Source organism: Podarcis muralis, chromosome 11, assembly GCF_964188315.1.
Source record: "Podarcis muralis chromosome 11, rPodMur119.hap1.1, whole genome shotgun sequence".
Classification (NCBI taxonomy): Eukaryota; Metazoa; Chordata; class Lepidosauria; order Squamata; family Lacertidae; genus Podarcis; species Podarcis muralis.
This window is the reverse complement of record NC_135665.1, coordinates 50386686-50405291: the sequence shown is the minus strand read 5'-3', so window position 1 is coordinate 50405291 and position 18606 is coordinate 50386686. Positions and strand designations below refer to the sequence as shown.

Here is an 18606-nt window from a genome sequence, read left to right as displayed (position 1 = left end):
CTTAGGACTAGTTTTGCCTGGATGGGATTCCCTTTGGTCTACTGTGCAGGAGAAAGTAAGGCTTCTATTAAATGCCCTGTCACTATCTAAAAGTCTGGCATTTTAAGAGCAAGAGCTCTCACAATCAATGGGAGACAAATACACCCCCCTACATGCTGAAATAGAAAATATAAAGTGCTAGGGCATTGCCTGAAGACACATGGCACAACTCTAATGAAGCAGAGCAGGACGAGGTTTGGCCAAGTGCCTGTGGAAGACCACCTACAAACCCCTGGATGTGTCTGTGCTCAATTCTAGCATGAAGGGAAGGTGGGATAATAATAATAATAATTTTTTTTAAATTTATATCCTGCCCTCCCCAGCCGAAGCTGCATATAAATAGAATAAAAATAAACACTGGAAATGGTCCTCTTTCCGTTCCGTGAAAATAGTGGTGAGGAACCTGTGGCACCTTTCCTAATTTCATGTGGCCCTCTGGACGCTTAGGTCCTGCACTTGCCCTCCAGACCACCTTTTTGGGAATCACTTCCTCTTCTATTGTGTGTGCGGGAGAGAGAGAGAAAGAAAGAGAGAGGAGCAGGAAGAAGAAAGAGACAGGGAGTAAGAGATACATGAGGTGGGACTAAGAGAAAGAGAGTGCTGTGCAATCCTTCAAAGCTAAAAACTCTTTTGTCTCTGGCCCCACTCATTGCCAGCATGTCAACAACAACAACAGGACCAACCCTGCTACACTGAAGAGACCTAGAAAGCTGCTCGAACCAGTGACCTCGTGGGCACCATCAAACAGTAGAGATGGTGAATAGAGATGCAACACAAAAAGAAGGCAAAGTACATTCAGAGCATGGTGAGCTTCCTTTTAAGCATCCTTCTATCTGTAGTATACCGGCAAATTAAATTGTGTCTCGCCCTTGCAGGTGGTTAAATATAATGGTTTAATTGTACATGGACATGGAAATAACTCTGTATATGCCTGTATGTGTATTGCCAACTGGGAAACTCCATTGAAGCATTGCAAAGCTCTCTGAGTGCCTAACGGGATGATAATTAACTGAGAATGCAGCTGCTACACTGTCACAAGGTGTTTAACTTTAGATCACATGAGTAAGGTATTCAGTTGCAAATCCTATTGCTACAAGCTGCACAATATTAATACCTGCAATATAGGTTGTTTTCATCACCTCCTTCCTCCTCCATTTCTCCATTAGGTTCAGACGATTAATGTTGCCACCTTGAAATAAAATGTGGGGTGTTGGGAGAGAAGCAACACTGAACTTACATCCACTTGGTCGCAGAATGTTGCATTGGGTCCATATTGCAACTGGCATTGGTGGTGCACGTCATAAATCACTCCAGGTGCAATGAAAGGGGGCTTTAGATCTTTCTTCTTGGGTACATCATCCAGGCAGAAGCCCCATCCTCGGCTAAATATGAGGTGTGAAATTAAGTATTAGCATTTGTGGAGGTTTTTAAACACAACAACAACAATACTGACACCTGCTTCTCATGGTGTGGCAATTGTGGTGAAGCAGCATCTCCTTCACCTCTCCCTTACCCCAGTGGTGGAAGGATGGGAAAATGGGGAAGTGAGTTGAGAGGACTCCCCGCAGACAAGACTGCCAGTGCTGTCTATATTAGGATATTTTCACAGAAGCACTATGTGCAACTGTGTGTAGGAGGTGAAAATACTGTCCTATTCATTGCTGTTCAAGACACCAGCTTGATCACAGTATCCTGTTTTGCTCACTAAATTTCCAGGAAGAACATGATAAGCTAAACCGCTAACAAGATGATTCAGAAAAATGACGACAATCAATAGTTTGAGATGAATGGCATATAAAAAAAAGAAAGCTGAAGAATATGGGCATATTTTAGCTGGGAGAAAAGGCGATTGGCAGTCTTCATACACCCAGGGAAGAACAAAATGCTGTAAGAAACCTCAGACGGCTGCTGAAAATAGCATCTCCGTATCAAGTTCTCCCTCCTCCACTCAAGACTTCATGCAGAGGGACCACAGATCTGTAGTCCCCATGCAGAATAATAATAATAATAATAATAATAATAATAATAATAATAATAATAATAAAATTTTATTTATATCCCGTCCTCCCCAGCTGAAGCCGGGCTCAGGGCGGCTAACAACAATAAAATAATACAACATTCTAAAATCGTTTCATTATAAAATTATTTCAAATCAAATTGATGGCAACCATTGGGCTAGAGTTCTGTGAAGATTGCCAAAGGAGGGAGTCAGGCTGTGCCCTGACCAAAGGCCTGGTGGAACAGCTCTGTCTTGCAGGCCCTGCGGAAAGATGTTAAGTCCCGCAGGGCCCTAGTCTCTTGTGGCAGAGTGTTCCACCAGATTGGAGCCACAGCCAAAAAAGCCCTGGCTCTGGTTGAGGCCAGCCTAACCTCCCTGTGGCCTGGGACCTCCAATATGTTTTTGTTTGAAGACTGTAAGTTCCTCTGTGGGACATACCAAGAGAGGTGGTCCCGTAGGTACGAGGGTCCTAGGCCGTATAGGGCTTTGAAGGTTAAAACCAGCACCTTAAACCTGATCCTGTACTCCACTGGGAGCCAGTGCAGCTGGTATAGCACCGGGTGAATGTGATCTCGCAGCGTGGACCCCGTAAGGAGATGAATGTTCAGTCCCAATAATCTCCAATTACATAGTAGAAGCAGATGGGTGGGAGTAGAGACACCTGCCTGACATGGCAGTTACTGCTGCTTATCTGGGTGGGGCTAGGGTGGGATACTGGTGAAGTTGGAGCCATGAGGTTGCACCAGTGGAACTGCCACCGCCAATCTTATTCTCCTGGCAGTGCAGATGCACACAAGCCCCAGCTTCCCTGCTCCAGGGCAATGGGGATGTCACAAATGTTGTTTTTCCTTTGGAACCTTTTCTATACATCTTTGAAATACACTAAGATAAAACACACTTCCTTGTGTCGCTTTTGCCTTACATGCTCCCCCAGTAATAATGCGTTTAGCAATAAGAAACATTAATGTTACCCCAGGATTCTAACAGAATTTACTTCCAAAGATTTATTATTTTTCTTTATTTTAGAGCTCTGCAAGTACAGGAGCCCATCAGTTAATAGTTTGTTACAGATTTTGGGGTTATCATCTCTTTACCTTATTATTAGCAAGACTCTGAATAAACTTTCTAACTTCATCCTCTGAAATTGGGGGCTATGTGGTGGTTGGTATCTTTTATCAGGAAAAATTACCGGGAAACACCTGATCACTGAACCCTCACCAGAATAATTGTATACAGTGGTACCTTGGGTTACATATGCTTCAGTTACATACGCTTCGGGTTACAGACTCCGCTAACCCAGAAATATTACCTCGGGTTAAGAACTTTGCTTCAGGATGAGAACAGAAATCATGCAGCAGCAAGGAGGAGGAGTGGTGCTTCAGGTTAAGAACAGTTTCAGGTTAAGAACAGACCTCCAGAACGAATTAAGTACTTAACCCGAGGTACCACTGTATATGGTTAAAATGCTCTTCCCACTGCTTCTGGGCATTTTGGCTAATAACAAGCGTCGTGTCCAAAGATCCATCTTCATCTGTCAGCAAGTTCTGCACTGCAAGGGGTTGGACTAGATGACCCCTGAGGTATCTTCCAACTCTACAATTCTATGATTCTATAATCTACATCAATTTACCAGTGTAATAAATTGGGGCACCTAGTCACAAGGTAACCTAGCTCCTGTTATCCCTTGTGCTTGCTTTGCAATCAATGGTTGTGCTTATGGTGATGGTCAGATGTCACAATAAACTATGGAAGCAAGGTACAGTTAGTCTCAGGTTGCTGTGCTCTCCTTTCCTTCTCCAGTAGAGCAATGAGGAGGAGTTTGGAAGCTTCTCACTTCTCCTTTCCATTAACAACAGCCTGTCATGCTATTTGATCCCAAGGCTTACCACAGTTTGTTGTTATCATGCTAAACTATGGTTTAGCATGATGCCCAAACTCACCCAGTGCAATGGAGTTAAACAAATAGCTATGGTTTAGCATGATGCCCAAACTCACCCAATGTAATGGAGTTAAAAAATAATAATCTGCAATATCCTCAAAGGCAATGACGATAAGGATTTTGTTTAATGTGTTCCATTTCCCTGTAGCAAAACTGTCATATTGACTCACTCTAGGAAGCGTGTGACATATTCCTTGCTGCATCTGGACCAGGTGAGAGGACTGGGGTCATACTGCAGCTGCCGGGACATAATGTATGGCCTCCTTCCCACTGGCTCACAGTCATTTTCCTTTCCATCATGCTGAATACCAAAACTGGGAGAGAAACAAATCCAGGTGCAAGATACTGTCAGGGAAGCTTCAAAAAACCAGAATATCTTATCTACAAATAACCTCAAGTACTGCAGAAAATATGCTGGGGAATTGCTTCTGGTTATCAGGTAGTGTAAAGTCTGTTATCTGACTGGCCTGGGAGAAGGTTCATAGCAGAATATTCCAACAGATGAACAGCGCTGTGAAAGAAGTCAGCATTTTTATGCTATATTTCTGTGCATGCTGAAAAGTTGGTTTCATTAAGACCTGCCTTCCAGTCAACAACTGTGGGAGACATCTGGCCAAAATAAAAGTGGCTAGGATTTGGGGTGAAAGGCACCAATAGGGTCAGCCCGGGACATTTGTCTTACCTCTCCCGCTGCTCCCATTAGCTACACTGCAAAATCTGAGGGCTCCAATAAGCCCTGGCAATGTCATAGACAAATAATTTTGCTGACTGACAAACGACAAGATGGTGTGTCACGTTCCTCCAGGGGTTCATCTCGTGCAATGGGCAATCTTCCTCCTCTGTAGGGGCACCCCACCTGTGTCGCTGTTCCAGCATAGTCCACTTAGATCCATCAAGAAATTCCACATTTTGTCCTGTAGCTCGAAGGGTGTTTAGGTGGGCCTCAAATTGCTGCACCTTCACTTTCAGCAAGGCAACCAGTTTACACTTGCTATGGGTGTACTGCTGCACCTTCTCCAGCAGGAAAACAGAGGTGTTTTTCGGTCACTGCAGCAGCTCCCTCACCTTCCATGTCTCTTGGTCCTGCATGCTGTGAGAAAGTCCTCTGGGCTTCCCCTCAAACTCCCCCACTAAATGCCCTTGCAAATGTCCCTCTTTACAAGTCCTGGTTACTAGCTCCTGGTCACGAGCTCCCAGAAGCTGCAATCAGCTAAGTATAACTGATGCTGCCTGCTAACATATCTGTCCTCTAACAAATGAGAATTGGCAGGGGGCTTAAAAGGAATGGCCAAGGAGCTGTCACTGCTGCTCCAAAACATCTACCACCTAAGGTCACTTTGCCTAATGGTAGGGCTGGCCCTGTTCATAGAGGATGTCAAAAGAGACATCTCTTGGGTTATGGACAGCTGCAGGAAACTCGAGAATGATTCCGTATGTAGCCCAGCATACATGCCCCGCATTGCAAGAAATCTTGGGATGAAGCTATCCAACTGCATAGTGCTTTACTGGCACACCTGAAATGAGATTGCTCAAGAGCCTGTTTGGGTTGCTTGTGCAATTGGGCCAGATGTGGACGCCAACCATTGTGGTGATATCCCTCTGCCATCATGGCAAAGGTGGGAAGCCTGCGGCCCTCCTGAGGTTGTTATTGGATTTCAACTCCTATCAGCCCCAGTCAGAGAAAGATACCCACAAATGCCTTAGTGCCAAAGATAAATATTCACTCAGTTGATGCTGAAAGAAGTTCAAAGTTAGGTTGGAAGTGAATGCAATTATTGGCTGTTAATTTTTGTTTGTTCTTGCTTGCATCTTTACTTGAATTTTTCAAAGTGCATGAATAGAACAGTGCAAACAACAAATTGCTTATCAATGCTAACAGATCCGTTTCTAAGAAGGTATTTTCTGAATTACAAACAGAACATGCAGACATTGGAATGATTCAAGAAACACAAAGAAAAGTTCATCCAAGCACCTTCCGGAAGATTTAAAGCTAGGCAGGTCACTAGCCTTTTTTACTTTGAGAGATATACAAAAGTATTGCAGTGTTGGCCAAATCACACAGGTAGAAGTAAAACATTTTTCTGGTGAAATGTTTATTTTATCAACATAAAAATCTCGAAACATATATGAATGCCTGCCTTTAGGTTTCTGCTGTTCATATTGACTCATTATCCTGACCTTAGAGCTCCTTGCTACAACCATCACAAAGTTCTGATACTTCCTCCTCAGAATGTAAGAGCTTTTGAAGCTATTTCAGTTCTGGTTAATCATGTGACTTGACGTCCTCTAGACTCCCAGAGTTTTCATACCTGTGTCCAAGTTCATGTGCAATTGTGAATGCCAAAGGCAGGCCAGAGTCTTCATTGATGTTGCAGCTGCGATGAGGCTGGCACATTCCAGAGAGATGGGACAAGCCTAAGGTTTCGCATGGGCGATTCATGCCAGCACAGATGTCCTTCCTGAGAGCAAAGAAAAATACGTGAAATAAAAAGAACTTTGTAGCATGATCCTGTGTATGTTGTGTCTCGGAAGCAGGGATGGGTGAATCTGAATGTTTCAGTTCCTCATCTTTCCACTGTTCCATTCAGTTCTCCACATCAGTTTGTGAATATTTTTTAAAGCCCTCATAAAAACTCCTCAACATTTTGTGCAATTTTTCCCTTAACGGACGCATTTGTCAAGCAATCTACCCTTCTATAACGCAATTGTCTGTGTTATTTTCACTAACGTATGAATTCTTACGACACGGGTGGCGCTGTGGGTTAAACCACAGAGCCTAGGACTTGCTGATCAGAAGGTCATCAGTTCGAATCCCCGCGACGCGGTGAGCTCCCGTTGCTCGGTCCCTGCTCCTGCCAACCTAGCAGTTCGAAAGCATGTCAAGTGCAAGTAGATAAATAGGTACTGCTTTGGCGGGAAGGTAAAAGGCATTTCCGTGCACTGTTCTGGTTCGCCAGAAGCGGCTTAGTCATGCTGGCCACATGACCCGGAAGCTGTATGCCGGCTCCCTCGGCCAATAAAGCGAGATGAGCGCCGCAACCCCAGAGTCGGTCACGACTGGACCTAATGGTCAGGGGTCCCTTTACCTATGCATTCTTAAACACACTTTCCCCAGCACAAGCATTTTGTACATGGTACTTGACAGGAGAACTGCAATACAAAATCTGGAGAAGTGCAGACTTTGAAGAACGGTTGTACTCAGTTCTCATAATGTTTTAGAAATGCAAGCTGAACTGAATTCTTCCCCCATCCCTGCTCGGAAGTAAGTTGCACCATTTTCAGACCCTGAGAAGCAATAAACAGTGACAAACACTGCACAAGAAAGCTTATTACACATCCAAAGCAGAAATGTTGTCTCATCTTAAGGGGAGCAGCAGACTCCCCTTGTCCATTAAACAAATTGCAACAGAGTAAAACCTGAAACCGCTCTCCCAATGCCCCTTAAACACTCACTCTCTCTCTCTCTCTCTCTCTCTCTCTCTCTCTCACACACACACACACACACACACACACACACACACTTCTCTGCTACCAACTCTTTCCTTCCTTCCTGCAAGGCTAGAAAAGCACATAGATTGTTTCTGGGCAATCTTTCATTGAGCATTCATCCTGATTTTTTTTGCACAAAGTTGACTATCGATTTGAATATTCATTCTGAGTTGTTTGCAGAGAGGTTATACCAAGCAATTATCCCACACTTTTCAGCACGTTTTCCTGTCACTTTGTGTTTGTGCTAAGCTGTGCAAGAGCGCCACATCAGCAACCTGAATTTGCCAGTATGCGATCGAATCCCTCCCACGAAACTTCAACATAGATCAAGAGCTTTTGTTAGAATGCACAAAGGGACATTTCCCTCTCAGTCCTGTCTGACTGTGACCCATGAAAAGATGATTGCTTCCTTTTTACAATTCTTGAAAGCTATTTCCAGAGACCAATAATGTGCTACAAAAGACCATCCTGTGTATATATGAAATCCAAGAAAGCCCAACACCCCCATTGATTGATGACGTGAAGAAGGATGCTTTGCTTTTGCATGTTATGCCACTGAAATTGATTTTAGGTTCTATATCAAGCATATCAAGCTAGTTGGACAACTTTGCCATTCTTTTATTTATCGTGCAACTTCCTATTTATCCATTCACTTATCTAAAGCCTTAAACTCAAAAGCCTGAAGTTGACTTCTGGTTTCTTCCATGTTTGCTAAAGAATGATAAAGAAAGCCATTTGTGCGCACAAATGAACCCAGAACATATAACTGAATGTATAACTTGTTGAATGGTTTCTTTAAATGTAAAGGTTCATCATTGTTCCACTCGATGTGTATGTCTTTAAGGGGCCAGAGCAAGGGCCAGAGCAAGATAACGAGACCCAGCTTTACAGCTGTGAAACATAGCAGGTGCTGCTGAGTTGTATTTGATTAAGGTGTGTCAGCATCTGGGTGTAGTATATAGTTTCCCAAACTTGGGTCTCCAGCAGTTTTTGGACTACAACTCCCATCATCTCTAGCTAGCAGGACCAGTGGTCAGGGATGATGGAAATTGTAGTCCAAAAGCTGCTGGAGACCCAAGTTTGGAAACATTGGGTGGGGAACCTGTATCATTCCAGATGTTGCTGGACTCCAACTTCCATCATTTCTGACGACTGGCTATGCTGACTGGGGATGATGCCCAACAACACCTGGAATGATACAGGTTCCCCATCCCTGATTTAAACACACTTCCTCCTTCTCTTTCTGTGTTTGTTCAAGCTCCTTATGTTCCTCCTGCTAGTGCAGTATGTGGTCCAGTTTGATCTTTCTTTTAATTCTGAGCACTGCCACTTTTTACCCTAAATTGTGTTCAGATGCTGAATCAGAATTCTCTAAATGAGAAATGCCAGCAGCACACGGCACTGTCTAAAAAGTAAAATTAAAACCCAGGCAAACAAGGTCACAGATTTCTGATCATTATGGCAGTAATCACAAGCATGCAATTATCGTTAACGAGTGCTGTTCTTGGGAAAGCAATGAAGGGCTTGCGATTTTTAGCAAGCAGACAATAGCAGTAAGGACCAAAAATATTTGCTTTTGTGTTTTGTTCTGTTTGGAAATGGCTTTGTGTGTTTCCAAAAGTGTTTGTACTTCGTTCTGTTTAGTTTCGCTCATAAAAATGCTTCTGAGTACGATTTAGCGTGATTAGCATTATGAGTAGCTCATTATACGAGCAGTTAATTAGAATAAATGGGAATGTTGGGGTTGAATGAAAGCATCAGCATTGTGATTGTACTTTTTGTTGTTTAGTCATGTCCAACTCTTCGTGACCCCATGGACCAGGCATCCTGTCTTCCACTGCCTCCCGCAGTTTGGTCATACTCATGCTGGTAGCTTCGAGAACAATGCCCAACCATCTGGTCCTCTGTCGTCCCCTTCTCCTTGTGCCCTCCATCTTTCCCAACATCAGGTTCTTTTCCAGGGAGTCTTCTCTTCTCATGAGGTGGCCAAAGTATTGGAGCCTCAGCTTCACGATCTGTCCTTCCAGTGAGCACTCAGGGCTGATTTCCTTCAGAATGGATAGGTTTGATCTTCTTGCAGTCCATGGGACTCTCAAGAGTCTCCCCAGCACCATAATTCAAAAGCATCCATTCTTCGATGATCAGCCTTCTTTATGGTCCAGCAATCACTTCCATACATCACTACTGGGAAAACCATAGTGAAGTATGTAAGTGAGAGCTGGACCATAAAGAATTGTGATTGTACTAGTCAGTGGCTTTAAAAGTGTGTGCTTAGATGGATATAAAGATGGATACCTTCATGGAAGGAAAGGCTATCAATGGCTAATAGCCATGGTGGCTACCTCCACTGTTCATAGAAGTATGTCTCTAAATACCAGGGAATCACAAACAAAGAGAGCAATATTATGCTCAGGACATCTGGTTGCCTACTGCAAAAACAGGATGATGGGCTTTGGCCTGATCCACAGGCTCTTCTTATGTTCTTAGTGTGTGTGGTATTTCTGGTTGTCCGGTAGCTGACCAGATTAGGCCATAGATTAGACTCTTAACACTTAGCTTATAGTTAACACTTATAGTGCTTTTGAGCGTTCAAAACACTTCACATGCATTATCTTGCTGGGGTCCTAACAACAACCCTGTAAGATAGATCACTGCTTTTATTGGTGCTGACCTTTAAAGCCCTAAACGGCCCCAGCAACTGCCACCTGAGGCAGATTCCTCACTCTACCTAATGATAGGACTGGCCTTTATTAACCCTTGACTCGTCTAACTTCCAAGCCTCCAAAAATAATAATTCTACGGTGGGCATTTAAGTCCTGCTGAGAATCTTACCCTGTTACTGAAATATATTTGGTCTCCTCTCTTACTAAAGTAATAATAGTTTAAAAAATGAAATCAAACATGGTGTCTCTGGCACAGTATCCTCTTACCTGGTAAGAAGGACTGCCACATCATGGTGCAGGGGGTTGGCATCAGTTTTGGGATTGATACTCTTTTGCCATTTACAAAAGCTGGCTAAGGTCTTGTCTGCGTGGTGAACTATTTTCAGCCCTTGCTAAAGAGAGGGAAATAAAAAATATATAATTATACTGCTAGAACACTAATAGCATCTACATTAATTATCAAGCTCAGTAAGGTAATTTAGATGTAACAAATGGTGCTTTTGCGTGAAGCGAGAGACGTAATTATGATAGCTGTTTACTGAGTCCAGAAAGTTGAGATAAAACTGTGTCATTTGGAAAACAATGGGAAAAGAATACCCGCCCCCCAAATACAAAAAGAGCAAAACAGCACATTAAGAGGCCTTCACAACTCTTAAAAAACCCACACACACCAGAAGAGCTTAAATAAGTTGTCAAACAAAAATGTTTCCCTTTGTTTTCCGTTTTGAAACAACCATTATCCCTAAATCAGAGAAAAATTGAAGCACAATTCTAGGGTTAAGAAAGATGCAACATTCTTAGCAGCTACGCAATCTTGTAGCACAATTTTTCAGAATGCCTTCGAACATGCTGAGAACAATGGTGGAACCAATTTGGAAACATTGTTCCCTAATCAATCCAAATCTTTCCTCTCCAGGGTCAAGCTCTGAGGAAAACAAACACATACATATTTTTAAGCTAAAACTCCAATAATCCCTGACCATTGGCTATGAGGCTAGGGCTGATGGGATTTAGAGTCTAAAAACATCTGGAGGGCCTCAAGTTCTCAATCATGGAATAGGGAATCACCTTGAAAGTCATGTGAAAAGCATTTATTATTGTTATTATTATTATTAGTAGTAGTAGTAGTAGTATTACCTCATCATCATCACTGAAAGAGAAGCAGTTCACCACACTTAACACAATTACACAACATTTAAAATATATACATTTATAATTAAATTATCATCACCATTGACATCATGATCACTGATTTATTAATCACCTTCCAAACAACCATCTCAAGGGAATATACACTAAAAATAATTTTTAAAAACTCAAATACACAAAAGCAGCAACACAGTAGACACTCATGGTAAAGACTTATTTGTCCAGCTGTTGGAACATAGATAAGCAATAAAACACACAACAGAACAACTTTCCACAGCACTGGTGGCAACCCATAATGCTTGCATGTCCAGTGGCCTTCTAGAACACCAGTGCCGCCACTGAAAAAGCCTGCTTTTGTCTGGCTTCCTTCCCCTTCTCTGAAGTCTATCAAAAACTATCTTTCTTAAGAGGAAAGTCCATGAAATGCATAATTGTTACATGGGGGGGTCTTACCTCCTCTTCCTCTAGAAGAATCAGTCGAACCAGCACAATATGAATTGCATTGCCAATGCTCGGATCATGGAACAAGCCAGACACCTGGGCAAAGCCAGACAATATAAAGTTTATTAATTCATTTTCTGCAGCAATACAGTGGTACCCCGCAAGACGAACGCCTCGGAAGACGAAAAACTCGCTAGACGAAGGAGTTTTTCGTTTTCTTAGCCGCTTCGCAAGACGCATTTCCCTATGGGCTTGCTTCGCAAAACGAAGCTTGCCTCGCAAGCTCCGGGGATAGCGGGGAAGCACAGCGCGTCTTCCCTGCTGTCCCCGGACCTCTTTTGAAGCAAGGGACGGTGGGGAGAAGATCGCTTCTCCCCGTTGCCAGCCCCGCAATCTCCGGGGACAGAGGGGAAGGCGCACGCGCCTTCCCCTCTGTCCCCGGACGGTCTCCATAGGAACGCATTGATTGATTTTCAATGCATTCCTATGGGAAACCGTGCTTCGCAAGACGAAAAACTCGCAAGAAGAAAAAACTTGTGGAACGAATTAATTTCATCTTGCGAGGCACCACTGTATCCCCACCCCCACCACCTCGATGATGATGATGTTCTATTTCCATAGCACCATCAGAGATATGTCTGGCACTGCACAGAGTAACAAAATATAGGTCTTTGCCTATATATAGTATGATAGCAGACCAGCTTTAAGGTCTTCTTGCTGGTGCTAACGAAGTCCTAAAGAACTTGTGACCAGGTGACTGCCTCATTCGATACATACATGTGGGCAGGGTTCGAAATTAGCAGGGCTCCAGGCACATTTCGCGCCTAAAGATGATCCATCTGTGAGGACATCAAAAAGTCTGGGTGCCATTTTTTGCACCTGGCTCACACTCAAGGATTCCTGAAATGTATTTGCTTTGAAGCCTCAAAGTATATGTTAAGGATAGGCAATAGGTTAAGGAGTTTAACAATAAAGAGTGGAGTGTTTTGAAAACCAAAGTATAGTACCAATATTTTTTATTGTAAACACCAAATTAGACATGTATTAACAATTTCTACTAAAAATGTGATCTTGACAATGTGTCACTTGTGAATTGCATATTAATGCATGCTTATCAAAATAATAAATAGAAAGTGTTGCCGCCCCCTCAGTGGTGACTGGACATTCTGTTTTGGCGCCCACAACCCAGGTCCCAGAAGCCATTTGGCTCCTAGTTTTTCTACTTTTGACCATGCGACATATTACTGAGGTCCACCCAGTGACCACTTGGATCAGATGAACATCCGACAAACTATGCTAGGGGTTGTTTCCTTGTCCCAGAATTAGCCTTTGCAGAAGCTGGATGGAACAAACCTTTCCTGGCTCACCGCTTCCCCCAATGCCCTCTGGAATATTTGCCCACACTTGATTCAGTCAGAATTACAATAAATTCTGGAATCTACTGCAGAGGGCAGTGCAGATGTATGAATAAGCGTTCTAGCATTATCCGTCTCAATGGCAGAAATCAAGGGGGAGCTTGCAGCAGCTCGTTCTCAATTGTTTAACCCAGGCATGTGGAACCTGTGGCCCTCCTAGTATAAAATCATAGAATTGTAGAGTTCCTATGCAGGAATATGCAGCTGTCCCATACAGGCACCAAACCTGCAACCTTGGCGTTATCAGCAACATGCTCTAATGGACTCCAGTTCCCATTAGTTCCCAGACAGCATCCAGTAGTCAGGGATGATGGGTGTCGTAGTTCAACCATACCTGGAAGGTCACAGGCTCCTCATCCCTGCTTTAATTGCTGACTTTATTTAAAAAGATTTTTTAAGGCTGCTTTTTGCCCTCACAAGATAGCCTCCAACACACTAAAACACAATTCATACACAATCAAAATCGAAACATATCAGAACGCCATTAATTATGTTTGGAAGTGCCCCTGTGCAGTTGAGCGCTGATTCTGCCTTATTCGTTTCTTTTATGACAAGGAAGTTCTAACCATGAGTTATGACATTTTGTTAGCATTCATGCATTGCATTGAAAAGGGATTAATTACTAAGGGCTCTTGGCTGCGTTCCTGTCAGAGCTAGTTCAGGCAATCTTCACTTCATGTGAGACAGGGATAGTCAAGGTCAAGTAATCCATTAGACAAGTGGGACATTTGTCCATTGAAGGAAAGTACCAGTGACAGGGGGACAGGACACATTAACAGGGTTTTCACATCCTGCCCACCAACTTGCTCACAACCAGAGATAAAACAAGTTATCAGCCTGGCACTCTTATATCAGGCTATAAATTGGGTTTCAATAATCTTTGTCACGATCCTGTGATGCTTTGAAACCATATGCTCTACTGCTGAGCTATAGTCCCTTCCCCACAAAAAAGATATGGTGCCAGGAAGAAGGGAGATCATTGCACAGATTTGTGGGCGAGGCATTGGGGGGGACGGACCTCTCTCCCTTCTGGCAATCCTCCAAATTTCCTTTAGAGGGAGCCCTTGAAGGACAGCTTCCCTCAATAAGCTGAGGACATAGGTAGATATACATATGGGAAGGAGCATTCTTTTAGCTCAGCTTTTCCCAACCTGATTGGGACCCCGATGTTGGTTTCTGTGTGTTGCCACTGTGCAGTGCTCTTGGAGTCACAAGACTCTGTTTTGCATTCCAGAGACATTCCAGACTGTTGGAAGTCTCATGGAAGACAGGAGACGGATGTGATGTTACTGGTTTCCTGTTCCTTTGTTTTTCTTTTTTTTTTATAATAATATTTTTTATTGCTTTTTTCAAAGGTCAAATACATCGTCAATAACTCAGCAAAAGCGGCTTTACAAAAAAGAAGAAAAGAAGATTAAAAAAAGAAACAGTTTCCAAGCAGTTTTTCATAATCCACTGGACTTCCCCACATCCTCCACACCCTGCATTCTTTACAATAAAAAAGAAGAAAAATTATAACAGCAAATTGATACCTTGTTTCATGCGTTTTTATACTTTCATCTAATTGTATTTTAGATTTAGGGTACTTGTTGTTAGCTCACTTTTTCATCAATCCTAAGAATAAAAACATAACTCTAAACTTTAGTCATTTCACAGTCATAACTTAGTTTCCACCATAATCAAATTTAATTGCTGAAGCTTGTTTTCCCAAAACTTAGCAAATTCTCAACATTGATATAACTTATAGTATTTTTGTAAATAGTCCTTAAATTTTTTCCAGTCCTCTTCCACTGCCTCTTCTCCCAGGTCTCGGATTCTGCCAGTCATTTCTGTTCCTTTGTTTTTCAGTCACTCTCTGCTCTCACAGAGAGAGGATGTATTCCTTTTCTGTCTGCGTAGCTTAGTAATAAAACTCTTAGCATGTAGCTCATATTTCTCGTCCTTCCCTGTGCTGGATACTCTGCGTAATGGCAGAACGTGCTTGGAGCCTTATCAGAGGCTCAGGTCATTAATCATGTCGGAGGACTCGACCGGAGGAGTCGCTCGGTTGAACGCTCATTGCCCCGGGAAGCCTGCCAGTCCCTAATTAATTGGCAATAAGGGTGGACTTTGAACTTATAGCCAAAAGCCTACCTTCCCCAGCTACAACTCCCACCATCCCTGACTGTCAGCTATGAGGGCTGGGGATGATGGGAACTAGAGTCCAACAACATTGGGAACGTAATAGCTGGGGAATTCTGCTTTAGAGATATCATGGTCCCAAGCCATATAATGCTTTATTGTTAAAACCAGTCCTTTGAGTTGGGTCTAGAAGCCAGCAAATGCAAGAAAGGACCAGGGCTATGTGCTCATTCTGTGTGGACCCAGTTAACACCCTCACTTCCGCATTCTGTACATTACATACCATGTTTATGATAGTGAGGATATAGGATTCCACATTCTCACTTCCGTGGTATTCAATCATCTTGCTGTCAGCAACCACCAACGTCTCCACCCATCGTTCTTTGCTGACAGAACGGCGGGAGATGGCTTTCCCCGTCACCCGGTTCCTCTCCCATTTCTCCCTACGAAGCTCTTGCTGTTGGAAAAAGCTCAAAGTTTCTGAAAATGGAAGACAAAATGCATTGACCTTCTTTCCCATGTAGGCATACTGTTATGTTACAGAAAGAAATGGATGCTTTCCCCCTTCTCTCGGAGAAAAAGAGCTCAAAACAATACATGGACTACTTTCTGGGAATGCCTGGCATTTCAGAGCAGACAACTGGCATTTGTGTTTTAGAAAGGACTTTCAAAATGCTGGGGTATCTTCTCATCAACCAGGGATAGGGAATCTTTGGCCCTCCATATATCATTGGACTCCAGAGCCCATCCATCCCACCCTGCTTGGCCAATCATCAGGGATGATGGGAGTTGTAGTCCAACAACATCTGGAGGGCTACAGGTTCTCCATCCCTACTATGAATATTTGAGCACAAAACCTGTCCAAAAACAGAAAAACACCAAAATATCATTCCAAAATGTGAAACTGAAGAGCAGTCTATCTATTCAACATCTGCTGGAAACTTGGACAAGATTTCTGTCTTTTCTGTCTGCAAAAGCACCCGGAACCATAGGTTGCCTCTAGATTCAATTTAAGAACTACTCGAATTGTGGCTTGAGAGCTGGGAAACTGCATTGCCCCACAGTGCCCCATAGGAAGCCCTTGATGGAGCAATACCTGCTTTAGACAGTGATTGTTCCGGTTATTATCCTGTAAATTACAGCCTCTGGAAAGGCCTGTAGATTCCCCCCCCCCCAGTTCTGAAATCACATGTTTAAAATAGCCTCTGTGGTTTTAATAGGGGCTTATTTTTAAAAGCACACATACCAACTTCATCCACAACATTTAGGTGTAATTGATAGCAATCATATTTTGCATTAGGAACAGCTTTGACTTAGCACGTATAAGCAGTAGAACAAAGAGTCCCTGTGATCAGTCATAATAAGATTTCTACTGGCAACTTGTAACCATGTAATGGTTTAATGATCTTTAATGTCAATTCTGCCCGATCAAATATTTCATTTTGTACCCTTTTTTTCTCATTAGTGTTGCATATTCTTAAAAAGACATAACATCACATAATTTGCAAAGTAACATAAATTGAATCTTTCATTCCAGAGACAATATAATCATGACGTTACTGCTGGAAAGCAACAGTAAGCCACGCTTTTTTCATAGAATCACAGAATTGGTGTGTGTCCATGTGTCTAATATGTCATCTAGTCTACCCTCTCAACTTGATACAGGAAACCCAGAGCTGTATAATCCAAAACAAATAACTGTTTCCCACCACCTTGGCCCACACCAATAGCTAGTGTTTTGTGGTCACTCCACATTCTCAGTCCTAGGTATAGTGTGTGTGGCCTGTCTCTTTAAGATTAATGCCTGGTCTGCAGTATTGAAACTCCCCTCCCTGCTTTGGGTGCGGTTCCCTCTACAGCTGAGTGGGAGCTAGTTGGAACCTTAGTCTTGCCCACTGGCTCCTATGCCGAGTTCTCGATCTGTTCTTCACAAATAGATACTACTACTGAAGCCTTCCCACCTCCTTCTTAGTATTATAACAGACCCATTGGAAGGTTTGGGAGTACCCTTCCCAAACCCAAGGGATGCAACACGGTGTCAGAAGTGGGCCTACAGTAAGCCAGAAGTATTTCTAACAGAAAGCCTGCAGCTGTTGCTGGAAGTTGCAAGATGAACACCTTCAAGCCTACTTCTGAGCTACACTAGTGTTATTGTAGAGGTTTTCTACCCTTTATCAGGCATTTTCTAAGATTTTTTTTTCTATTTCTGCAAACTTTAGAATTCTCCCAAGGCTCCTTTTCAGAAAAGCATCTGGGGATTCTTTTTTCTTTTACTAAACAAAGGATGGTGTACTTCATGCAGGGAGCTGTAATCAGTAGCATTAGTTTTTTATGAACTTGCTTCCCATCAGAGAGGGAAAGTTTTGCATGTATGGAAACGCGTTATAGCTTACTGACAACTTTTTAAAAGCACAGGCTGTCTCCATTCAAAAAGGAGAAGTGCAGTGGTACCTCGGGTTACAGACGCTTCAGGTTACAGATGCTTCAGGTCACAGACTCCGCTAACACAGAAATAGTACCTCAGGTTAAGAACTTTGCTTCAGGATGAGAACAGAAATCGCACGGCGGTGGTGCGGCGGCAGCGGGAGGCCCCATTAGCTAAAGTGGTGCTTCAGGTTAAGAACAGTTTCAGGTTAAGAACGGACCTCCAGAACGAATTAAGTTCTTAACCCGAGGTACCACTGTACTTTATTCAGAGAGCCTTTGTCCCCCGGTTGGAAGAAGGGGAGAAGGAACTTTGTACTTGTTCCTTGGCAATTCAGCTAACGTAATAAAATGTCTGAATTGGACAAGAGGGCCTTGGGGTCTCTTCCAATTAATTACACTGAGGCTGAGTCCAAATCACAGCTGACTCCACTGGTGGTGTTTGAAGATGAGTACATATGACATAAGCCACAATCTGTAGGTATCCTCTAGCTTCTTCAGAAATTCTGTTGGATGCTTTCCCCTCAAACCAGCTTCCTTCTGATTTGAAAAAGGAAGTCACAGTCCAGCTGAGATCTATACATTTCAGGCAGCTGTTGCACGTGCCACACACACGACACTTTCAGTGACTTGGCATTTGATGGTTGGGGGAACAAATCAAGTGATGAACATCGGGCGAAGAGATCCTTGCCCATTGGTCTACACAGCAATGTGAGAATAAGGGAGACGACCTCGCTTTGTTTCAAACCACTAATATGAGCATAGACACAGAACCACCTGTGAGACTGAGAGCAAAGCTGATTCTCCCAATTTCTTCTGCTCTTGGCCTACTGAAATTTACCCATTAATCTCAGAACTGGGGCACTGGAATCTTGTGACTTAATTTCCCTAAGGCAAAAGAACCCATGGAAGTTGCAGCCAGTGTGC

At 43.0% G+C, this 18606-nt stretch overlaps 1 protein-coding gene across 2 annotated transcripts in view; it reads right to left on the bottom strand.

Moving 5' to 3' along the window:
• Positions 1-18606, bottom strand: part of ADAMTS12 (ADAM metallopeptidase with thrombospondin type 1 motif 12) — a 107744-nt gene that overhangs the window by 42626 nt on the left and 46512 nt on the right. For both annotated transcript variants that reach the window (XM_077936435.1, XM_028748247.2), the window contains exons 4-9: positions 15539-15735; positions 11732-11815; positions 10397-10521; positions 6287-6436; positions 4148-4291; positions 1277-1421 (exon numbers count right to left, since the gene is read on the bottom strand). In XM_077936435.1, coding sequence (XP_077792561.1) covers positions 1277-1421; positions 4148-4291; positions 6287-6436; positions 10397-10521; positions 11732-11815; positions 15539-15735 — 845 coding nt within the window. The remainder of the gene's footprint in view (positions 1-1276; positions 1422-4147; positions 4292-6286; positions 6437-10396; positions 10522-11731; positions 11816-15538; positions 15736-18606) is intronic.